Raw genomic sequence first — 19597 nt, 5'->3', positions numbered from 1 at the left:
GTATCATTAGCCTTTCTATCATGTTATTCAGGGATGGGAGGGACCTTTCTATTACATACGCGTTTAACGTCATCGCGGTAGCCAATCAAAATCGAGACACCTGGAAGTTCGAACAGCAGACGACCAGTTTAACAAAATTGTATGAGGGATACAATTTTCGGTTAGGTTCACCAAAGTGCGTCAACTGAATATTAAAAATGATCGCCGATACGTGAATAAATATCTCAACACGATGTCCGAAAGTGATATTGATATTTTAAAGGAAATTATAATAAGTGCCTGCAATGGTTTTTCCTAATCTGAAACTGAAAACTGTTGGTAAAGTGCTAAGCCTTGGCCATTATGAAAATTAATGTAACGGTTGAAAGTAAACTACTAACATTTTAAATCGTGAGAATTGATGATGCTGGTTTTTCCCTGCTGTTGGAGTTAAATTAATGCGGTAGTTGATCAATTTACAAGCATAATTAGCCTTCCGCGTGACAAGAGCTTTAGCTTTAAAAACAAACCGACAGAAATCCTCTGACGTCACTCAAACTAAGCCCCTCCCATCCCTGAATATGTAGTTCAACTAGTCAATGCAGATATATATTCATGTTAATAAATAAATTCATGGTATTATTAAAGACCAGACCAGAGTTCGAATCCGGGGCCTGCAGCGCAGTACCCAGACGATCATTAACTGCATCGTTAAGCAAGGGGTGCAAAATACGTCATCACAAAATTCAAAGCTATGATAATTAAATAGTGTATTTGAAATACGCATGTTTGGAAACCAAATATGTCAAGACGGACTAACTTATGTTCGCTAATTATAATAATCACAGGATTTAGAGCCCGACTTTGTTCCTGCCCTTCGGCAACAATTTCATAAAATATGAATTACATTTAATACAAAGACTTTAACATTAGTCAGTTGTTTCATTAATATCTTGCGACTATCAAGGTTACAGGAAAACAGTCGACAAATATGTTTTTAATTAACATTCTAAAATTAAAATTAAAATGAAGTAATTATCCCGGTGCTAGACTAGTAACGTTTAAGCTTGATGAATAACCGAAAGTTAAGCAAGGTTGCATTGAATTTAAATGCAGTAAAAAAAATTCGATTAATATTTGCAGATTTTTCGTATATCTGGGGTAAAGATTATTAAATGGTGTCGACATGATCAGGAACCTCTTCCCGATTGTCTCAAAATTCCAATTGAAAAGTCCTTTCTTTCAGTGGTAACCTTGAGGCAAATAAAGTTAATGTTTTTCAAACGACTAATTTCGACTCGTTAAATGGGAAATCCCATACATTAATAGTAATAGGTTTTCAAAAAAGATTTACCCAAATAAATTCCATTTTGGATTCACATTAAAATAAAAATTCAAGGACCGAGTTATAAAAAAATAATAAAAATGGCTCTAAGATATAGTAACACTTATTTTTTTTTTAGAATATTCATGTACCTAATTACATTTTGTTTAGAAGATAATTATTATTTTTGTAATGATTCACGGCCAAGGAAAATCTTGTTTTCATAAAGTATAAACACTAAACCGAGGAATGTTTTTAAACATAAACAAGCCTTAAATTCATTAGGGAGATTCGAACACTTTCTAAAATGAACGAATAATATTTTATGGTAGATGTTCTTACTTCATTTGACCTAAATAGCTTTTACTATAAGCAGAAGTATATATTACATCTCTTTGAGAGAAGTGTACCACAAAGCAAGGTAATTGTTCCACGATTCTTCCCACCATCATTTTATATTTGGAGGAAGGTTACAAAACCGAATCACATACGCCATGTAAATAGTTCCCTCATCATTACTCTATTAGCGAAGGCTTAACTATTTTTCAAGGCGCGTGCATGCGCTTGTGGATTTTTGTCCCACGTCAAGACAATCAAGGTTTGTGGGTTGATTGCTGAGGATTTAGTAAATACCAAACAGTCATAGAATTGACTCCGCGGTGCGATACCCATCTGAAGATTGTTGAGCAGGTGTGCAAACAAAGATGGCGACCCTGGGAAGTAGAGCTCGGCATTTTCGATCAATTATCAACAAATTGGTGGATAACCTTATATTTATGAACAAATTTGTGGATTATAATACGATTTAACATGTAAGTTCTGTGGATAATTTTCGGGTATGGATAAAGATAAAATCAAGTGGATAATTGATCGAAAATGTCGAGCTCTACTGGGAAGAATCATGTTACATAACTAAAGTATTAAGAGGTTACAGAGTGTCACCCTTCACTCATTATTCCCTTCTGCTATAAATTAATATTACCACTACAAGTCAGTTTCTTCTTTTAGTCAAATGTCTTATCTCGATTTTAATTTTCTAACCCCGGCTTTGACAAGACATAAACAAACATTTTTAAAACCTCTTTAATTTTATTAAAGTTCATGGAATCACAGAGTTCAGATACATCCTTAGTGACACTGTCACATTTGACTTGACCCCTAAATCCATACGCTTCAATAACCTGCAGTCGCCATAACAGGATAAAAATAGAAAATCATAAATTGTTTCAAAAATTCTTCCTGATTCTACTTCAATAAACAACCCCATTACTGACGCATCCCTTTGTTATCGAATATTGTTATTTCTACCTTGAAAAGTTTTACAAGTGTTGGATAGGAAGCTCAATTTAAAATTCAAAAACTTCAATCGCCATGCACGCAATCACGCTATTGTTTCCTAGGGTTTAACAACTCAAATGGATACTCAAACGCCCCCGACCAGAGCTCAAACGCCCCGGTCAGAAACTATGAAAATATTAAATTGTAATCGGAACTAAGCATGTGTAGGGCCAACCAAGTTTGAAGTCGCTCTGCTTGATGTGAAGATACACAGATAAGTCATTATCATGTCTTATCTTTGAAAGAGATTTATGCACGTTTCAATTCTTTGAAGTGAACTCATGTTATCAGAACTACGTGTTAAAACAAAAGGTGTCACATTATGGATGCCAATTTTTCAACATAATCCAAGGATTTCATTGCAAACGAAATATACTTATAGATATTCTACAAAACATTTACAGAAATAGCTTTCGAATTACTAATATAATCACGTCTCGCAGAATTTAATTACTTGGCACGATAGCTTCTGGAGAAAATATCCTTATAGGCAAATGAGCAAAAGTGAATAGAAACTGAAAACATTTCTACTACGATGTTAAGTATCTCTCTTCATGTTTTAAGGCCGAGATCCAAGGATCAGGGTTGTATGCAAACTAAAAACACCAAGCAACTATTAATAGCCAACCTCGATGATGTTCGAGTTTTCTCTCTATCAAAATTTTGATGATTTCTCAGCTAAAATGAAGATAAACATCAGAACGTCCCTTATTATTTATTTCATCAAAATATGATTCTGGAAGCGGTGCCAGGTACGGTCGTGAAAAACTGGTGATCCAATAATAAGAGAAGGGTTACTGTTCCATTTCAGTTCCCCTAGAACCGATCTTGCACGGTTCGGTTCTAGAATTCTTCACAATTAAACAATTTGAACTCTGACATCGGTACGGTCGCTCATAGTTCATGGCGATGTTAGCCTTTTCGTTGTATCTCGGTCTTTAAAGTAATAAACCGAATACGTTAAGAATCCTTTGAAAAACGAGAATTCAAGGTTGACAGCCGAACCAGTTATTTACCTTGCGAAGTTCTTTCTAGTGGTTGGGAACGAAACAAATAATGCACATTGATAGTTAGCGAAAGAGAAAGAGAGAGTTAGACCGAATTCTCGTCTTGACTCATGAACGATAATCTTGGTTTACTTGTTGTTTTGCGCTTCAATAACGTATTGTCTTTGTTGATCTAAAGAGCAATGGATAACATCGATGTTGTGAAACTTCGTAATGTGTCTTATATGTACAAGGGTGATGTTGATAAGGCAAAGATTTTGGATAATGTCAGCATTACCGTTCCCGCTGGCGTCATGTAAGAATCATTTTCAGTTATCGTTGGTTTGTTAAGATTGTGTATTAACTAATATGATTGAATTATTATCGTGGTTTTCAATAAGTTTTAGTAAATTAGCCGAATACGCGACAGATATTTGATTACATTCTTATCTATCTTGATTTTCAATTTTTAACGCGTTAATAGACTTCGAACTTGATCATCCATGATTTAATGCTTCATAAAATTTAAACGGTAACTGTAAGCGATCCCTTAGTGCAGTAGAGTTTTAAAAGTTGATATTATGAAAGTTGCTATAATTTCTAGAGTTAACAATCAAGTTTTGAAATCAGAGATCTTATTATCTCCGTTTGCAACGGCCTTCTGAAACTTATTATCACGGTAAATAGATACATTAAATTTTTGCAAGTTTTCTTCACTTTTTTGGCCAAATTCGAATCCGTTTTATTTTTAAATCCCATACACGTATTGTAATAAATCACACCAAAATAATTTATTTTCACGTTGATACGTTACAAGACATCTTTTGTTCATAATCCAAAGACATTAATCTGATCTTACCATTGCAATCTACGAGTTATATATTTCTTTCCATTTTTTCATTTCTTATAAAAAATACTCTTTTCACAAAAGTTTTTTAAAGCCTTAGGGGCCGGAAAAAATGTGTTTATTGGATCATTTATAAGTAACATAACAATGAGAAGTATGCCACTCAATTAAATGCGTTTAAGATTAAATTATTTCCTGCAACTATCTTGATATCTGTTAAAATATTCTTAGAAACTACCCCTGATTAGCCAGAGCTAATAAATACAAACACCAACAAGTAACAAGATTTTCAGTTGCATGAAACGTTTTACTGTTTTCACAGAAACACCTATCACGTGAAAAAACTTCGTGAAGAAATTAAGCATTATGGCTAATTAGTATCATGCTTCTTTCTATTACGTTACTTATTGATTAAGGCAATTACAGAATTGTGTATGTGGTTAAATTATGGAACGTGTATGGATTTTATAATCATGATATAAGTTAACTCAATATTCCAACGGCGTTTCCAATTTATAGTGTTTTAAACGTCTAAGCTATAAAAGAGCTTCATATCTTAAGTACAAGCAAAAATCGCCGTGCTTCGCTACTGATTCTTGTACCAAATATATTTGATTTCATATGAAAGTTTATTCCAACAAACCGAGGTACTTTGAAGGTGTTAACATTTCTACGTGCCCTTTACGTATTGCAAGATTCGAAAACGTTATTATCAGAATGAAGACTTCATATTTAATGATGATATATTATAGAGTAGTGTTTCCCAAACGCTTCGACGGGAAAATAACCTAAGATGGCCGTCCCCTCCTGTGTGATAATTCCTCAGCAAGTAATAAATGGAATAGTTAAAATTTATTAGCTTATTTGACCGATTTTTTTAAATGAACACTGATTACAATATTTGTAACAAAATAACCTAGCTATTAAGTTATCATTAAAAGCCATACTATAGTCGCCTTTTTCTTAATGGATAAAACAAAGTTTTTCAAAATAATTGAAATAAGGAGATATTTAATGATTTTTATATTCATTTGAATTTACATCAGCACATTACTTTTGCCAGAACAGCTTTTTCATAATTACTACTTTACTCCCTAGGGAATTCACCCTATTTCTAAAGTAATTATTTAAAATTTATGGTAATATCAAAAACTCATTCACGTTACTAAGAATATTGAGACTAGGGTTATAAAACCATTCTGTAAGAGATAAAATTAAAATTTTGAAGTGAATTATTTTATTTTACATCTCAGAAAGTGATTGGTTTGTTTGTAGCTATGTTTATTCTTTATGAACAGCCACAATTGGTTCCTGAATTTCAACAAAAAGCATGGATATCAGTATAGGGATGGTTTTTAGTATTGGTGTGCTTGAGATCCATAAGGTTGGATTCGCAAACCCTTAGCCATTGAGCATTTTAGGGTCGTTCAATTCTACATCTTAATTAAACATATGTTAATGTAAAAAACTTAGTTTCTAAAAACATCACACTGTTGGGCCAAATACTATCAAGTGTTTAGTATCTACATAGAGAGAAAATTCTGTCCAGTTTCAAGTTCATTAAAAGATCCGGTTAACAACGAGTAGCTTAGCTTGTTTTTGATAAAAAACATTTCTGTGCACAAAATTTTATATTAATATGAAGACGTGCATAAGCTCTTTACATTAAAACAAAAATTGTCAGACGAATGTTCGCCATTAAGAATGCAAAGACTAAATCAATGTTACTATATTCTTAGCTACGTGAATATGTTATTGCCAATATCCGATGAAGTTCGTTCAGTCGTACGATTGTAATTTAAATCCGACTTTTACTATTAAATAAAATAATAAATTAAACAAGTAAACCAGTATTTTATTAAGGAAATTTGTAAGAGGTCTTCTATATAAACATTTTGGCCAAGGTTTCTTGAGAGGACACGTTTTCGAAATCATGTTTCGCAATGAAAACCATGTCAGAGTGTTACAATAGACATACTCGTGTTTTAATTATTATAATCAGAAGTAGGAAAAGGGACTAGAAGTATTGAGGTAACCAAATTCTTCACTTGGCGAAAGTGAATATTCTTGATAAGACACCAACGGTTGGCCCTCTGGTAGCGGTTTCTGAATTTTCACTCCAAAACGTGAGACGGTCGCGGTGGTAGACGGCCAAACTAGATTCAAGGAGCCGCGTCCGTGTTCCGCGGCTTTAGGATGAGGGGAAGGGGATAGGAAATTTTTTTGGAACTCGATCAATTTTTGTCTCTCTAGTGTAGGTGCCATTGAAGCGGCATAAAATCCTCAAATTTGTTCACTAGTGCCAGGATCCATTACCAATGCTATAGAGCTCTTTACTTCTAGTCTCATCCTACTTTTGTTATAATTAAAAGCAAATTGGGAAATAACTGATAATCATTAAGCTGAGCACCCACCAGGTCCCTAAAATTCTCTATTTTCTTGCAAGGTCCTTGATCTACCCTAAAATTGGTATTTGGTCCTTAACTCTCCCTATTTTCCAAAAATGGTCGGAAAAAAGGATTAATTTGGTAGTTTGTCAAGGAAAGATATCTAGAATAACTGTTACCGTAAAGAAGTCACGAAAACTCGTCAGTCTAAAGAAAAACTTATCTGTAAAACAAGTCCAAAAAACTTGTTATTTTGTTGGAAATCGGAAAGAGCGATATAATTTTTTAACTTCATTTAATACTTAAGAACTTTTTTACAGATATGCATTGTTAGGACCTAGCGGCTGCGGTAAAACAACCTTGTTAAGGACAGTTACAGGCAGTATAAAGCTAAAACCAGACCAGGGTGATGTTACGGTTTTTGGCAGGAAGCCTGCCTCTGAAGGTTCATATGTTCCTGGACCAGGAATAGGTTTCATGCCACAAGTATGTTTTTAATTTCTCAACTGATACGCATTCAGTTCATGCACCCTTAACCTGTTATACAGTTAAATGCATATCATAAGTTAAAACGATAAATTATGACAGTTCCCATTGCCGTAATATTGAATTTCTTAACGAAGGTTTGATTCTTGAGTGGCACAGTTGGGGCCATCCGTGGCGGTTTCAAAATACCAGCATGATTTTCGGAATTTGCCATCATCGAGAGCAATTACCTCACGTGAGAAGTTTTAGCTTAGCCACGTATAAATAGTAGTTCTTGTCCAAGCTAATGTCCAACCAAGAATCAGGGTACTATGGGTAAAATTTACGTTCATGCGTGGGAAGGGCCTCGTGTCAGCGCTAGATTCTCTGTCACTCCAGAATCAAACATTTCAAATCATACTGTTTTGATAATTTGCCAATGACAAATAAGTTCATTGTCGACAATAATTTTTTATACTTTGAACAATCTTATTATATTTATTGATATTATGTTACTAAGTCTTCTGGCAATTAAATGCTTATGAACGTGATGTTTTAACAGGATCTTTCGCTAAATGGAGTATTAACTACAAAAGAAACTTTGTTACTTTACGGGAGACTTAATGGCATTAACAGCGCCTTGCTTCCAGAAAAAATAGAAAAATTATGCAAATTGCTGGAGATTCCAGTGAAAAGTTCCATCATCGATAATTTAAGGTATTTATCGCCAAATCAAATCGAAAGCTTTAGCTATAACTTTTATAATAATTTTAGTGGAGGTCAACAAAGAAGAGTTTCATTGGCTACTGCCCTACTCCATCACCCGCCATTGTTAATTTTGGACGAACCAACGGTTGGGCTCGATCCGTTACTCAGAAAAAAAATATGGGCGTATTTAGTTGAGCTGACAGTCAAGTATAACACAACTATTATTATAACGACGCATTATATTGAAGAAGCAAGGGACGCACATATGGTTAGTTTACTACGAAAACGTTACGTACTGTTTCGTGCAATCAGGGAAACCAGTGCCGGATCAACACCCTTGGGGGCCCCTAGGCACTAGGCGTTCGGGAGCTCACTGCAATGTGACAGCTGAGAGCTTAAGGTTAATCATTGCGCCCCTGAGCTCCGGGGCCCCTAGGCAAGTGCCTACGGCGCGTAGTGGATAATCCGGCACGGAGGGAGACTCTGTGGAGGGGGTAGAATTGCTAGAGACAAGTATTATTTAACAACGATGCTCTGGCGTTCTACCTTTTTGCACATGAGGGAAAAAGTAACTTCCTCTTATGGAGTCTTCCTTGCACAATATCTCCCTATGACATAGACTTTCAATGTTTTACGGGTTAGCTAAAGTTCTGAAACTCTTCTACCTATTTAAGATGGCTGCAATGAGGAAGGGGCGTATTTTGGCAGAAACCACTCCTATGGTAGTCATGTCTTACTTCAAAGATTACAATTTGGAGTCATGTTTTACCAGGCTGTGCTACATGGATTCTAACAAAACTAGAGAACTATTTGATGTAAACGTAAGTATTCGAAACGTAATCGAACATAGCGCAAACCCACCCAGACAAACGAAAATGTTACAACTTGCTGATCACACATACTATTTCATTCAGACCAACGAAAAATTAGATCTAAAGCGTCCTATTAACTTTGCTAATGAAGCAATTTTAATTTTGACAGACCAAAAATGAAAACGACGATGGTTCAGGATCTAGTAGGGAATTAACGAGTACGGATGAAGCAATTGCGGCAGACAATTACTTTCGACGACCCTCAATGAAACCGGTGTTTCACATACCAAATTTTTCCGATCGATGCCGAGCTCTCTGCCGTCGCAACATAACTTTAATGAGACGTCATAGAGCCTTGTTGAGTTTTCAAATATCAGTGCCACTAGTTCAAATAGTTCTTTATTGTATTTGCGTCACCAACGATCTCTTTGATCTGCCTACAGCCATAGCAAACGACGAAGGTCCCAATAAATGGGGTCAGCAATTCATCAATGCCATTGATAGAGTAATTGTTCAAGAGGTTCGAGAAAATTCTTGCGTATTCATTCGAAATGATTGATTCACAAAATAATCTGACATTCAACATATCATAATTTGCTATTTCAGAGAAAATACGACTTCGATTCAGGATACAGATCAGTGGAACTGGGGCATACATTTTTACTTGTGCACATGGGAGAAAACTTCACGGAATGTTTTGAGCAACGAATTATCGATGGACTGGATGCTGAAAATGAAACCGTACAATGTAGTTCCATATCACTCTACTTCGATCTTTCAAGTAAGTGTTGACACACGTGCAGGTACGACAACGGACACCAATTTCTCATAATTTTAAATACATTTAAAAAAATTGTAGACAAACAAATATACCAAAGGCTATTCCGCCATCTTCTACAAGCATTCCAAAAATTCTTCAGGGGAATTTTAATCGATCTCAAGAAGACACCCATGATAGCTCGATGGCCTTTAGACGTAATTTTAGTCTAATGTTTCTCTAATCACAGATCTCTCATGACATTATTTTGACTTTCAAGATGGACGACACACTATACGGAACATACGATGGCGATTTCGCCGAGTTTCTACTGCCTGGAGTAATAATCATAATATCTCACTACATGGCCGTAGCCGTTAGTATCTTAAAACTAATAAAAGAAAAGAAAGTTGGAACGGAAGAGAAATTATGGACTTGCGGAGTGACGCAAACCGATTTGTTATGCTCTCATTTCATTACGGATATCACCATCGTGATTTTTCAAGCCGTTATTGTACTAAGCCTCGCGTATTACGTTTTTCTGTTACCTCTTCACGGATCCATATTTACGGTGGGATTAGTCACGATATCCCAAGGACTCGTTGGTTTATCATTCGGTAAGAAAACTGATAAATTTCGAAATTTATTTCCTTTTGATATGCGGAATATGTAGCTGTGCTTCAAGTACATTGCCAGTTCTTCATACATACTGCAGACAAGAAGCGATATTTAGTTTACTAGGGAGAAGTGATAAGATGCCTAAGTATTCGCGCGCCATAGCCCCAGTCCCCCTTTCAAAATACAAGGGGGGACGTAAAAGGAGGCCGGGCTATTTCGACCCTCCTCAGTCGGAAAATACGTTATTTTTCAAGAACCAACGAGATGCTGGTTGTAATTTGGAGGCGGGGATTAACTCCGGACCTACGCTTGGACTGGAGATAAAGCTAGAAATGTGGCGAATTTATTTATCTTCTCCCTAGTAAACTAGATATCGCTTCTTGCTGCAGATTAGTCTATTAAAATCTGAAAGCACGAGCTCTCAGTTAATAGTAAAGCTCTTAAAATAAATGAATTTTTTTTTCATTTTCAGGATTGTTTATCTCTACAATGTTTGAGGATGACGTTGCAGCGTTGTATCTAGCGATTGGTATCATGTTTGCCAATCTTTTAACCAGTGGTAAGTACTGATAGCTTATGTAACCTACCAATAAGTATGACACTCAATCAAGGAAGGTCAGTGTCCAAGTAAAGTATTTTTTCGTCGACAAATTTATTTGACAGAGCTTGTAGGTGTCATACTGATTACTTTGCTTTAGAACTATGGTGTATTCTTTAAATTAACGAGTTTGGTTATTTATTCCTTTCTAAAGGAATTATCTGGCCAATTGAAGGTATTCCACAGCCACTGAGGGGTATTTCCTACTACTTGCCACTAACCATGTCGGCCGAAGCTATAAAGACAATTATGAGTAAAGGCAGTGGATTCTCTCATCGGACTGTACAAATGGGTTTCGTTTCCGCCTTTACCTGGCTCGCAATTTTTCTAGGATTTGCAATAATTATTCTTCGATTGAAGAAATAAATTCAAATTGTATATATTAGCCAAGGACAGATTTATTTCATAAAATTATGTAGTTGGCTTGATAGCCCTTCACATCTGGCCATTGTAGTTTCCGAAAAAGTGACATTTTAGAGTGGAAACCGACTTATTTAAACTACATAACTATTACGGACGATTTTAAGTCTTGTGTATTATAAAAATATGATCTGCAACATTTAAATAAAATATTAGAGAATTTTATGTTGATAAAAGCATCAACCAAGTTCCCAACTCTCACCTCGGGAAGCTAGACCACTCAGGCTTCGAGAGTCAACGAATTACGGAAACGATAAATAAAATATTTTTACGTTATTTAAGAAAAATAAAAATACAATAAAAACACTCATGTTAGTCTTTAGTCAACCTTAAAAATGTTTACAGCCACGCGAAACGCGTTAAGTCATCATGGTGAAAATAGCGATTTAGTCTGGCCATAGTAAATTATAACTCTTTCCAGGGACCAGGCGAGGACGCCTTGACACCATTGTAAGTACTAGCATAAAGCATTTTTTAACTTAAGAAAAATGACTCATTTGGACAATATTCCGCGAGACGATTCGCGCCTATATCTATTATCGTCTTTGAAATGGCGACTATTTCGTTAATCCCGACTTGTTAGTGCTCGATGACAAACATCGTTTATTTTAAGCTCTAGCTCTGGCGCTGGTAATCTAAGGAAATGTCATTAAATTTGCTTCATAGATTCTAACTGGTTAGTTCATCTGCTACTTCAATAACAATCTTATATCATATGTGTTTTAAATGGAACTAATAAATTCTAAAAATATTAATTCATGTTTGCAAATATGGCATGTAATATTCTACATCACTAAATAAAAGCAATGCAGGTTTCATGGTGTTTAAAACTTGAAACAATTTACACTAAACGATACCTAAAAGTCCCAACAATGATTCTCAAATTTTCAAATATGTGTTGGATCATTCAAGTTCCCCTCAAAATATTCAATACCCAGCAGTCAACAGAATATTTAACTTCAAATTGCATTAACTCGTTTAATTAAAGAGACTATTTTACTTAAAGCATAATCTCATGGTTTAACTCTTTAAAAAATTATAAAAACTAAAACTCACTGCGACCACGTGACGTTACCAAAATTATTGAAGCTCTACGAAGAACACCGTTGATCTAATGACGTCATCCATGAACTGGCCATCTCGTATTCGTCTCAGTCTTCAGTCTTCAGTCTTCATCTGGAACAATTATTAAATATTAATTCAAGTCCAAAGATCCCAGATGGTACATAAAACATAATATGCTAAAGGATTTCAAATAATTTAGCAAATTTATAAATAGCACCCATGTGCTTCAAATTTCACATTTATACAATTATTCAAATATTGTGATCAATGTACCATTTCGGTGATTACAAAGAAACCAGCATAAAAGGGCGAAGCTGCCATTGGGGCATTCTGCCTCTCGCCAAGAATCACCTTGTTTAATGAACTCTGGCTCCAATCAGCATTGCTTCTTGGCACGAGGGGGCCAAAGACGTCCTCCCCCCTGTGTGTTGGTTTCTCTGTATGTAATTTTCGAAATGGTAAATATTCTTTATGTTACAAAATAAGTAGTATCCGACTCATTTGGAAAAATTAAACATTCGTGAAATCATAGGTAAATAGGGCAACCAATAAGTTATACTGCTAATTATTTTAAAAGAAGTAGCAACTGTAAATTACTTCCATGGAAGAAACCAGCGTTGAGATCAAAAATAGGAATGACTTGGTACAATAAATTTTCATTCATGTAAATAAAAAATATGTTTAGTACAATATATATTGAACTAAATAGATTTGATATAAAAATATATTGTACAACTTCTCATTATTTCTATAACAAAACTCATATATAGAAAAAAAATATCACTTTTAATTGTTAAATAAATTCGTAATTGGTTTTAAAATACTAACATAATCTTAAATTCGCTAAACATATTCTTAAACCTCACATTGATCTGTAATTCGTAAATGATTCCGAAATATAAATTCTTACTCATATAAGGGAGTCTTGCAGTCGATCAGTAAGGAGAACATAAGTGTATCTCATGATATTGTCGAACTATATCATTGGCACACACGAATTTAACACTTATTTGGAACATAAAAAAAATTCAGATTCCAATTATAGCCGCCACCTGAGGCATTTTATGAATGACCCTAACTGACCGAAGCCAAAAATTAGGAGCCACCACAAGAGGACATACAATATGTCTTACCTACTTGGCAATTACCGTTTTGTATAAATACTGTATTGTGATTTCACTGTACTGTCACTTTAGCAAACGCCAACAATAATTCTTACGGCAGGTTTCCCAATAAAAGGTTAGTATTTGACATTTCATATCGGAATTTGAAAACTCGTGTAAATGTTTGATAAATCTTTCAAAAAGTGAAAAGGACTACGAAAAAGAGATTTACCACCGGTCTTAAAAAACAGGTGTTTATAGGCATTTCATAAACCTCTGGGAAACCTGCCTAAAGATTTCCGAAGAAAACTCAGGACAAAAAACGTATTACCGTTTGAGGTGTCCATGTAAAAGATGTCATCTACATGCACTGGAGCCCTGGACAATAACGGCATCTCGTAGCTGTGTACCGCTTTTCGTCTGCCCTTCAAAAATGTTTTAAATTTAAATTAGTTTTAAAACAATCGAAATTTTAAGTTAAAACAACGAAAACAGCCGCAATTAATTTTAAATTAAAACAAAGAAATTAATTATAAAACTATTAAAAATGGATCGAATTTTTTTATTAATTTAAAATAAATTTAAAAACGATAAAACCTACCGTAATTTTAAATTAAGTTTAAAAACAACGATATAAATAGAAATTTTTTCGACCTAATTGAATTAAAATTTAGTAGACAATATAAATCGGGAAAGAAGGGCCGCCATTACGCCTGGCTATCGCTAAACGTTAACCCTAAATACCTAATAAATAACCGCTATCATTCTCGATTGAACTTTTAGTTTCACGTTGAAATTTTACTATATAAAGCATCGGGAATTTCTATTCCATCAATTACAAAACTAAATTGGGTTAAGTTTATTAAAATCATTCTTCAAACACTAATAAACGTAATCTAACAACATTAATAAACGACACTAAAAACGGTATTGTTACCTTCGTGAAAGCTGAATCAAGACTAAGCGTCAAAATTGGGGGGAGAGAAAAAAGAGTGATGTCATGAAAAATAGGTCAAATTTTTAGGACAAATATTTTTTAGATCTAACGGAACTGAATAATTTTTTTCGACTAATTTCTTTGATTTTAAGGGTGATTTTAAATTAAAAAGTATTTCAATAAAATTATTCCGTGGAAAAATAACGGCTACGTAACTTAAAGAGAGTTCAGTTCAATTTTATTTAGTTTTGAATGAATACCTACAGTTTCCTTGATAATAGCTTTTGAATAATAGTGCACAGACTTTCAATAGATTAAAAACGGTTCCTGTCTAAAAATATTGGCATTCAATTGGCCAATGAAGCCAGCAAAATGCACAGCACATTCAATTGGCCAATGTAGCCAGCAAAATGCACAGCACATTCAATTGGCCAATGTAGCCAGCAAAATGCACAGCACATTCAATTGGCCAATGTAGCCAGCAAAATGCACAGAACATTCTCACTCCCACATAAACCAATTATTATTTAAAAAAAAACACTTGCTTGTGCAGGAACGCAACTGTAGTATATTAAAGGCGTTTTTATTGGCTGCTTCAATTTCTCCGGAATTATTGATGGATTACGGGAGAGAAGAAAAAAGCAGTACAAACATGATCACTTTCTCGCTACAAAATCCATGGAACGAGCAAAAGTAGCTTAGGATCTTGTACATGAAGTTGTCTCAAAAATCGAAGTAGTGATTCACTTCTACTTCAAAATTAACGATCTTTGGACTTAATTTCGCTGAAATATCAATCTCTCATTTAAAATAATTTCTTTTAATCGGAATTATTTGATTAATACATAAAATTGCACGAGTGAGTTCCGGAATCAATGGACTTGAGTTGCCGAAATCAACATAAATCTGAATTTCAACATCTTTATTATAAACTTAAGCAACCTTCCAAAAGGATTTGCTGAAAATGTAATGAATTTGATTGTTTCTTTGTTTCATTTCATAGATCAATAAAAACATCACTTGTAGAAAACCCGTGAAAATGATAGTTAAAAAATTATTCAATTCTGAATATCAACTGCTCTAACAATTTTTCAGTTGTGTGAAACAATACTGCGAAAAACTCATGGAAAAAAATAAAATGTTAGAAAATTGAAAGACTGAATAATTCGGTAGTGATTAGATAGTTTATTCCACAAATGAATAAATTAAAAAATAAACTATTCTTCATACAAACTAAATTAACATAAAACGCCGTAGAGCGGCTTTAAAAACGCTAGATAATTCTAACGCATATAATGCCGATATTCAAAGAATTCAAATCGCGTTAAACAAGTTCATCCTTCGCACTCACAAATCTCGTGTCTTCAAATAGGCTGGTACGAGTCACAACGCGGCTTTTTCCTGTTATCGTAGATAACCCTAAACAAAAATAATGATTAAACACCTTTACTAATTTCAAGAAATGCTACATAAACTACAGGTTTTTAACTTACTTCAACCCGTAGACAAAAAGGACCGCTAACAAAATAATACTCATCATTGGCTCTATAAACCATACTGCGTTGTTATATTGATAGATTTTGTCACTGACAATTATAATGATCGCTAACAGGCCGCTAATCACAGAATTGACAGCTGAAAAAATTAATACATTAATAGACCAGCGTGAAAAGTCTAATTCTACGTATTTTCAACTCACCATCTAGTTGGAGAGATGAGCTATTGACCTTTCTTGCCAGGTAAAATTTTGCGATTGCCATGACGAAACACAATATTGAGCCAATAATAGCGAGTACACATAAAGCTTGAAACTGAAATAAAATATATTTTGTGTTAAAAATGCATATCTGGGACAAGTTCCCTTCAGCAAAAATAACTTCGGAAAACAGCACATTTAATGAAGACAAAGGCTTAGAAAAATTTAGAGTTTTCTGCGCTCCATTAAGTCAAACTTCAGGATGAAAATAACGGAACTATCGGCGATCCTACCCTGTAGGTGTTGACTACCCCGATTCCTCAGGTGGTGACTGGCCTCTAATACAACCTCTGTCACCACCTATACAAACCTCAATTACTTTCCTGATTATCCTTGCAGAGGACCCATGGTAAGGCTTAGAAGAACCGCGATTGATTAGAGGTGAGAGAAAAAAAGCGACAGGGAACATGTTGCCAAGTACTTCACTTCCTATTATTTCCGTTTCCCCTTGACCATACTTACTGTTACAGGATGGTCACGTTGTACAATATCAATACCGGCTTTGATTGTGAGACAGACGGCTGCCAATGAAAATATGGCTCCGAGGATAAGACAAGCTCTAAAATAACAAGGAAAATATAGTTTTTGAACTTGTAGTAAAAAAGAAACCCAAGCTCCGCTTACTTGCGTTCTTTCTTCATTGATTCGAAATCTTCCTTGCCCAAGAATCTCCAAAGAAGAATACCCGACGATATGGAATCTAGAGTACAATCCACGGCGAAAGCATACGTTGCTGCACTGTCTCTCATGGCACCAATAGCTACGCGAGAAAACAGTAAGAATTTTGAAATGCACCAACTAGTCTTTTCAGACAATTAGAACTTAACCCTAAATATGTAGAGTTCTGTATGAACTAGGCCCAAATTTGGGAAGTATCTTTAACCTAAGACTTCCTCGAACCATTTACCAATCCAGAGTTCTAGCGTCCCAAGTTTGTCTATACTCTAACCCCCTTGGCAAGGGACTAACTCTTGGCCCAATACTTAGTATCTTTGGAAACCGTGAGCTTATGTACGACTTTTTCGAAACATTTCCCGTTAGAATTTAAAGTTACTAAGATACTTCGTCACAAAGTGAGTCTATATTCTGACTACCCGTGGCACGAAACTAAAACTATAATACAGACAGCTCTGGCTTGACGGAAGAGCAAATAATTATCGTTGAAAAAGGGACACGTTCATGTAAATCTTCCTAGAAGCGTTTCCCATTAGCATTAACAATTCCCAAGTTCGCTGAATCCTTAAACTCCAAAAATTTTAAAACCATAATATCTCTCGCTTTTGTTAACATCACCCCTAATTTCAAGTCCTATCTATTGTTAACATCGAGTATTGGTACAAAACACTGTACTTACCAAAGGCCGCTATTGCCATAATTAAGTTAAGAGCTATAGACAGTATGCTGGATATGACGATGGTCATATTAATCCATTTAGGCCTTTCACATGACTCATCTTGAACCGCTACCGACGCATTGCGATGATTTTGTGAAGAAACCAATGCGATTGTTTCTGGATCTGGAATTCACAATTAACAATTAGTAAACTACCACTAAATGCATTCATTATTATATAAACCTTAACTAAATTGTAAACCACCTTAAGTCGCAACAGGACTATAGTCAAATAAGGCAGATTTGACATAGCAAAATATTTTATGGGCTCTATTACGATGAAATTAGGCCTAATTAATCGTTTGTAACACTTTAAGTGTTAAAAAGCTCCTGTACACTATATTTTTCTCGCAATTTTATCAAGCTTGCAGTTTTGCTCAGAAGCAAAGACTGCAGCCTAAGAAAATACGCGGAACCATACAAAGTTTTTTATGTTTCAATAAAAATGGCGCATGCAGTTATGAAATTGAGTTGAACCCACTAATTTACGGAATTTCTAATCAAGCGATGTTGTGAAAAATGTTTAAAAGCACTCATATGGGCTGCATGTGCACAATATTTCATGTCCTTTGACTATGAGCTGATGCATCATTTAAACATATGTCGTTAAAAGTATTTACTGGAAATGTAAAATTTGGTTCTACCGCGAAGACTACGATAACCTGCCGGTAGACTGTCTGCCGAGGTCGATCGTACCGATTACCGCGCCTAATTACTCTATCTCAACCGTAAAATGTAAGATTCGGTTACGAAACAAAACGTTGCAATTTCTTTCGGAAAATGCACTTCAAAGTTAATAATATAGGTCGTTTAATCTAGTGATATGAATAATGACTAAGTTAAAAGAGTAACTAATTAAGTAAATAAAGAGAAACTTAACTTGGGTAATATAAATTATTATAAAATAAATGTATCAATACCTCGATCTTGTCTTACTGAATTCGATGAACAACGTTCGACTGCCATTTTGAAATTTAAATTATTAAATGTTTTAAAATTTAATTATTTTTAAAGTGAAGACGTCACTACCTGATTCTTGATTTAGTAAGCTCGATGAAAATCGTTCGGCTGCCATTTTAAAATTTAGATTTAATCGATTTATTTTTAAAATTAATTAATATTAACTAAGATATCAATACCTGGTTCTTGATTTAGTAAACTGGATGAAAAACGTTCGGCAGACATTTTAATATTTAAATTACTAGATTTATTTTAATTTCACGGAGAGTATAAAAGTTTAAATTAATTCCGATTATGTAAATGAATTAAACCAGCCTTTAAACGTACGCGCTTGCGCTTGCACTCGCGAGTCAAATGAAATGATTAGTATTAAAATTGTGAGAACATTCTTAAAAATTACAGTTTAAATTTTAGGTAAAAAAATGTAGTTGGAACAATTAGTAGACATAAACGGAGTGATAAAAAAAGTAAAACTCAATTTCTTGCCTAAATTTCATAAAAATATATTAAATTTTTAAGCTCACTTTAGCAACTTGCAAGATGAATGGTAGGTTTAATTAAAAAACCATAACTTGTTTGTATTCCCACATATTTTTTCTCTTCATTACGACCGACTGTATTTACTAATCACGTGACATAACTCTGTCAATTGCTTAAGCGTGGGAATTTCAAACTTCAAAATTCATTAGTCCTAACACATTTTTCTTATCTATATGTTAGCGCCCGTTGTGTTACCCGCAACGGGCTTTGTACTAGTGACAAGTCATAATATATTTCTTAGTCTATGCTTTCTTACGACAGTGCCGAAATAATTGATTTTATAAACCAAGTAAAAGACAAAAATACGTCTCACCTTTTTCACTTAAGCTCAAGCTGCTTATGGTGTAAATCACTTCACAACTCTTACTGAAAGGCCTCGTGACAAACTCGGGGTTGTTATGGGGAGCCATGTTTTAAATTTTCTGAAAGCTAATAGGGTGGTGACGTCCAATTCAGAACACTTTTTTAAAATTACATAATATAGCGTATTTTTGGCAATTGCAGATGTTATTTGTGTTTGTAGACTTGTAGATCGAACCTTTGCGCATATTTTAAGCCCCTTTTCATCTTTCTAATGTAATTATTAAGTGAGAAAATAGGTTTTT

General features: G+C 34.5%; 3 protein-coding genes across 3 annotated transcripts; 2 read left to right on the top strand and 1 right to left on the bottom strand.

Moving 5' to 3' along the window:
* The first annotated feature begins 3830 nt into the window (after positions 1–3830).
* LOC149709154 (ABC transporter G family member 23-like) lies at positions 3831–9405 on the top strand. The gene is made up of 6 exons (XM_089863925.1): positions 3831–3943; positions 7182–7347; positions 7889–8043; positions 8101–8302; positions 8709–8855; positions 9016–9405. Exons 1-6 carry the CDS (start codon positions 3831–3833, stop codon positions 9403–9405), a joined length of 1173 nt encoding a protein of 390 aa, XP_089720051.1.
* Positions 9406–9883: 478 nt separating this feature from the next.
* LOC149709153 (ABC transporter G family member 20-like) lies at positions 9884–11194 on the top strand. Its single transcript, XM_089863924.1, has 3 exons — positions 9884–10220; positions 10694–10780; positions 10974–11194. Exons 1-3 carry the CDS (start codon positions 9884–9886, stop codon positions 11183–11185), a joined length of 636 nt encoding a protein of 211 aa, XP_089720050.1. The 3' UTR covers positions 11186–11194.
* A 4315-nt stretch (positions 11195–15509) lies between these two features.
* On the bottom strand, positions 15510–18651 carry LOC149709152 (transmembrane protein 163-like). Its single transcript, XM_089864559.1, has 9 exons — positions 18632–18651; positions 18522–18560; positions 18413–18451; positions 17455–17616; positions 16725–16860; positions 16563–16659; positions 16044–16155; positions 15838–15979; positions 15510–15763 (listed from the first exon to the last, which is right to left on the bottom strand). Exons 4-9 carry the CDS (start codon positions 17519–17521, stop codon positions 15709–15711), a joined length of 609 nt encoding a protein of 202 aa, XP_089720685.1. The 5' UTR covers positions 17522–17616; positions 18413–18451; positions 18522–18560; positions 18632–18651; the 3' UTR covers positions 15510–15708.
* Between the last annotated feature and the right edge of the window lie 946 nt (positions 18652–19597).

The sequence above is a fragment of the Phalangium opilio genome, unplaced genomic scaffold (assembly GCF_054372755.1).
Source record: "Phalangium opilio isolate 3A_F unplaced genomic scaffold, DU_Popi_V2 ptg000013l_1, whole genome shotgun sequence".
Classification (NCBI taxonomy): Eukaryota; Metazoa; Arthropoda; class Arachnida; order Opiliones; family Phalangiidae; genus Phalangium; species Phalangium opilio.
This window is presented reverse-complemented; position numbering and strand designations above follow the sequence as displayed.

Coding starts and splice junctions, on each gene's coding strand:
- LOC149709154 (XM_089863925.1), top strand. CDS start 3,831: ATGGATAACATCGATGTTGTGAAACTTCGTAATGTGTCTTATATGTAC. Junction 3,944..7,181: donor ACCGTTCCCGCTGGCGTCAT/GTAAGAATCATT, acceptor ACTTTTTTACAG/ATATGCATTGTTAGGACCTA. Junction 8,856..9,015: donor GAGAACTATTTGATGTAAAC/GTAAGTATTCGA, acceptor TAATTTTGACAG/ACCAAAAATGAAAACGACGA.
- LOC149709153 (XM_089863924.1), top strand. CDS start 9,884: ATGGACGACACACTATACGGAACATACGATGGCGATTTCGCCGAGTTT. Junction 10,221..10,693: donor ACTCGTTGGTTTATCATTCG/GTAAGAAAACTG, acceptor TTTCATTTTCAG/GATTGTTTATCTCTACAATG. Junction 10,781..10,973: donor TGCCAATCTTTTAACCAGTG/GTAAGTACTGAT, acceptor TCCTTTCTAAAG/GAATTATCTGGCCAATTGAA.
- LOC149709152 (XM_089864559.1), bottom strand. CDS start 17,521: ATGACCATCGTCATATCCAGCATACTGTCTATAGCTCTTAACTTAATT. Junction 16,660..16,724: donor TCAATGAAGAAAGAACGCAA/GTAAGCGGAGCT, acceptor TTGTTATTTTAG/AGCTTGTCTTATCCTCGGAG. Junction 16,156..16,562: donor AACGTGACCATCCTGTAACA/GTAAGTATGGTC, acceptor ATTTTATTTCAG/TTTCAAGCTTTATGTGTACT.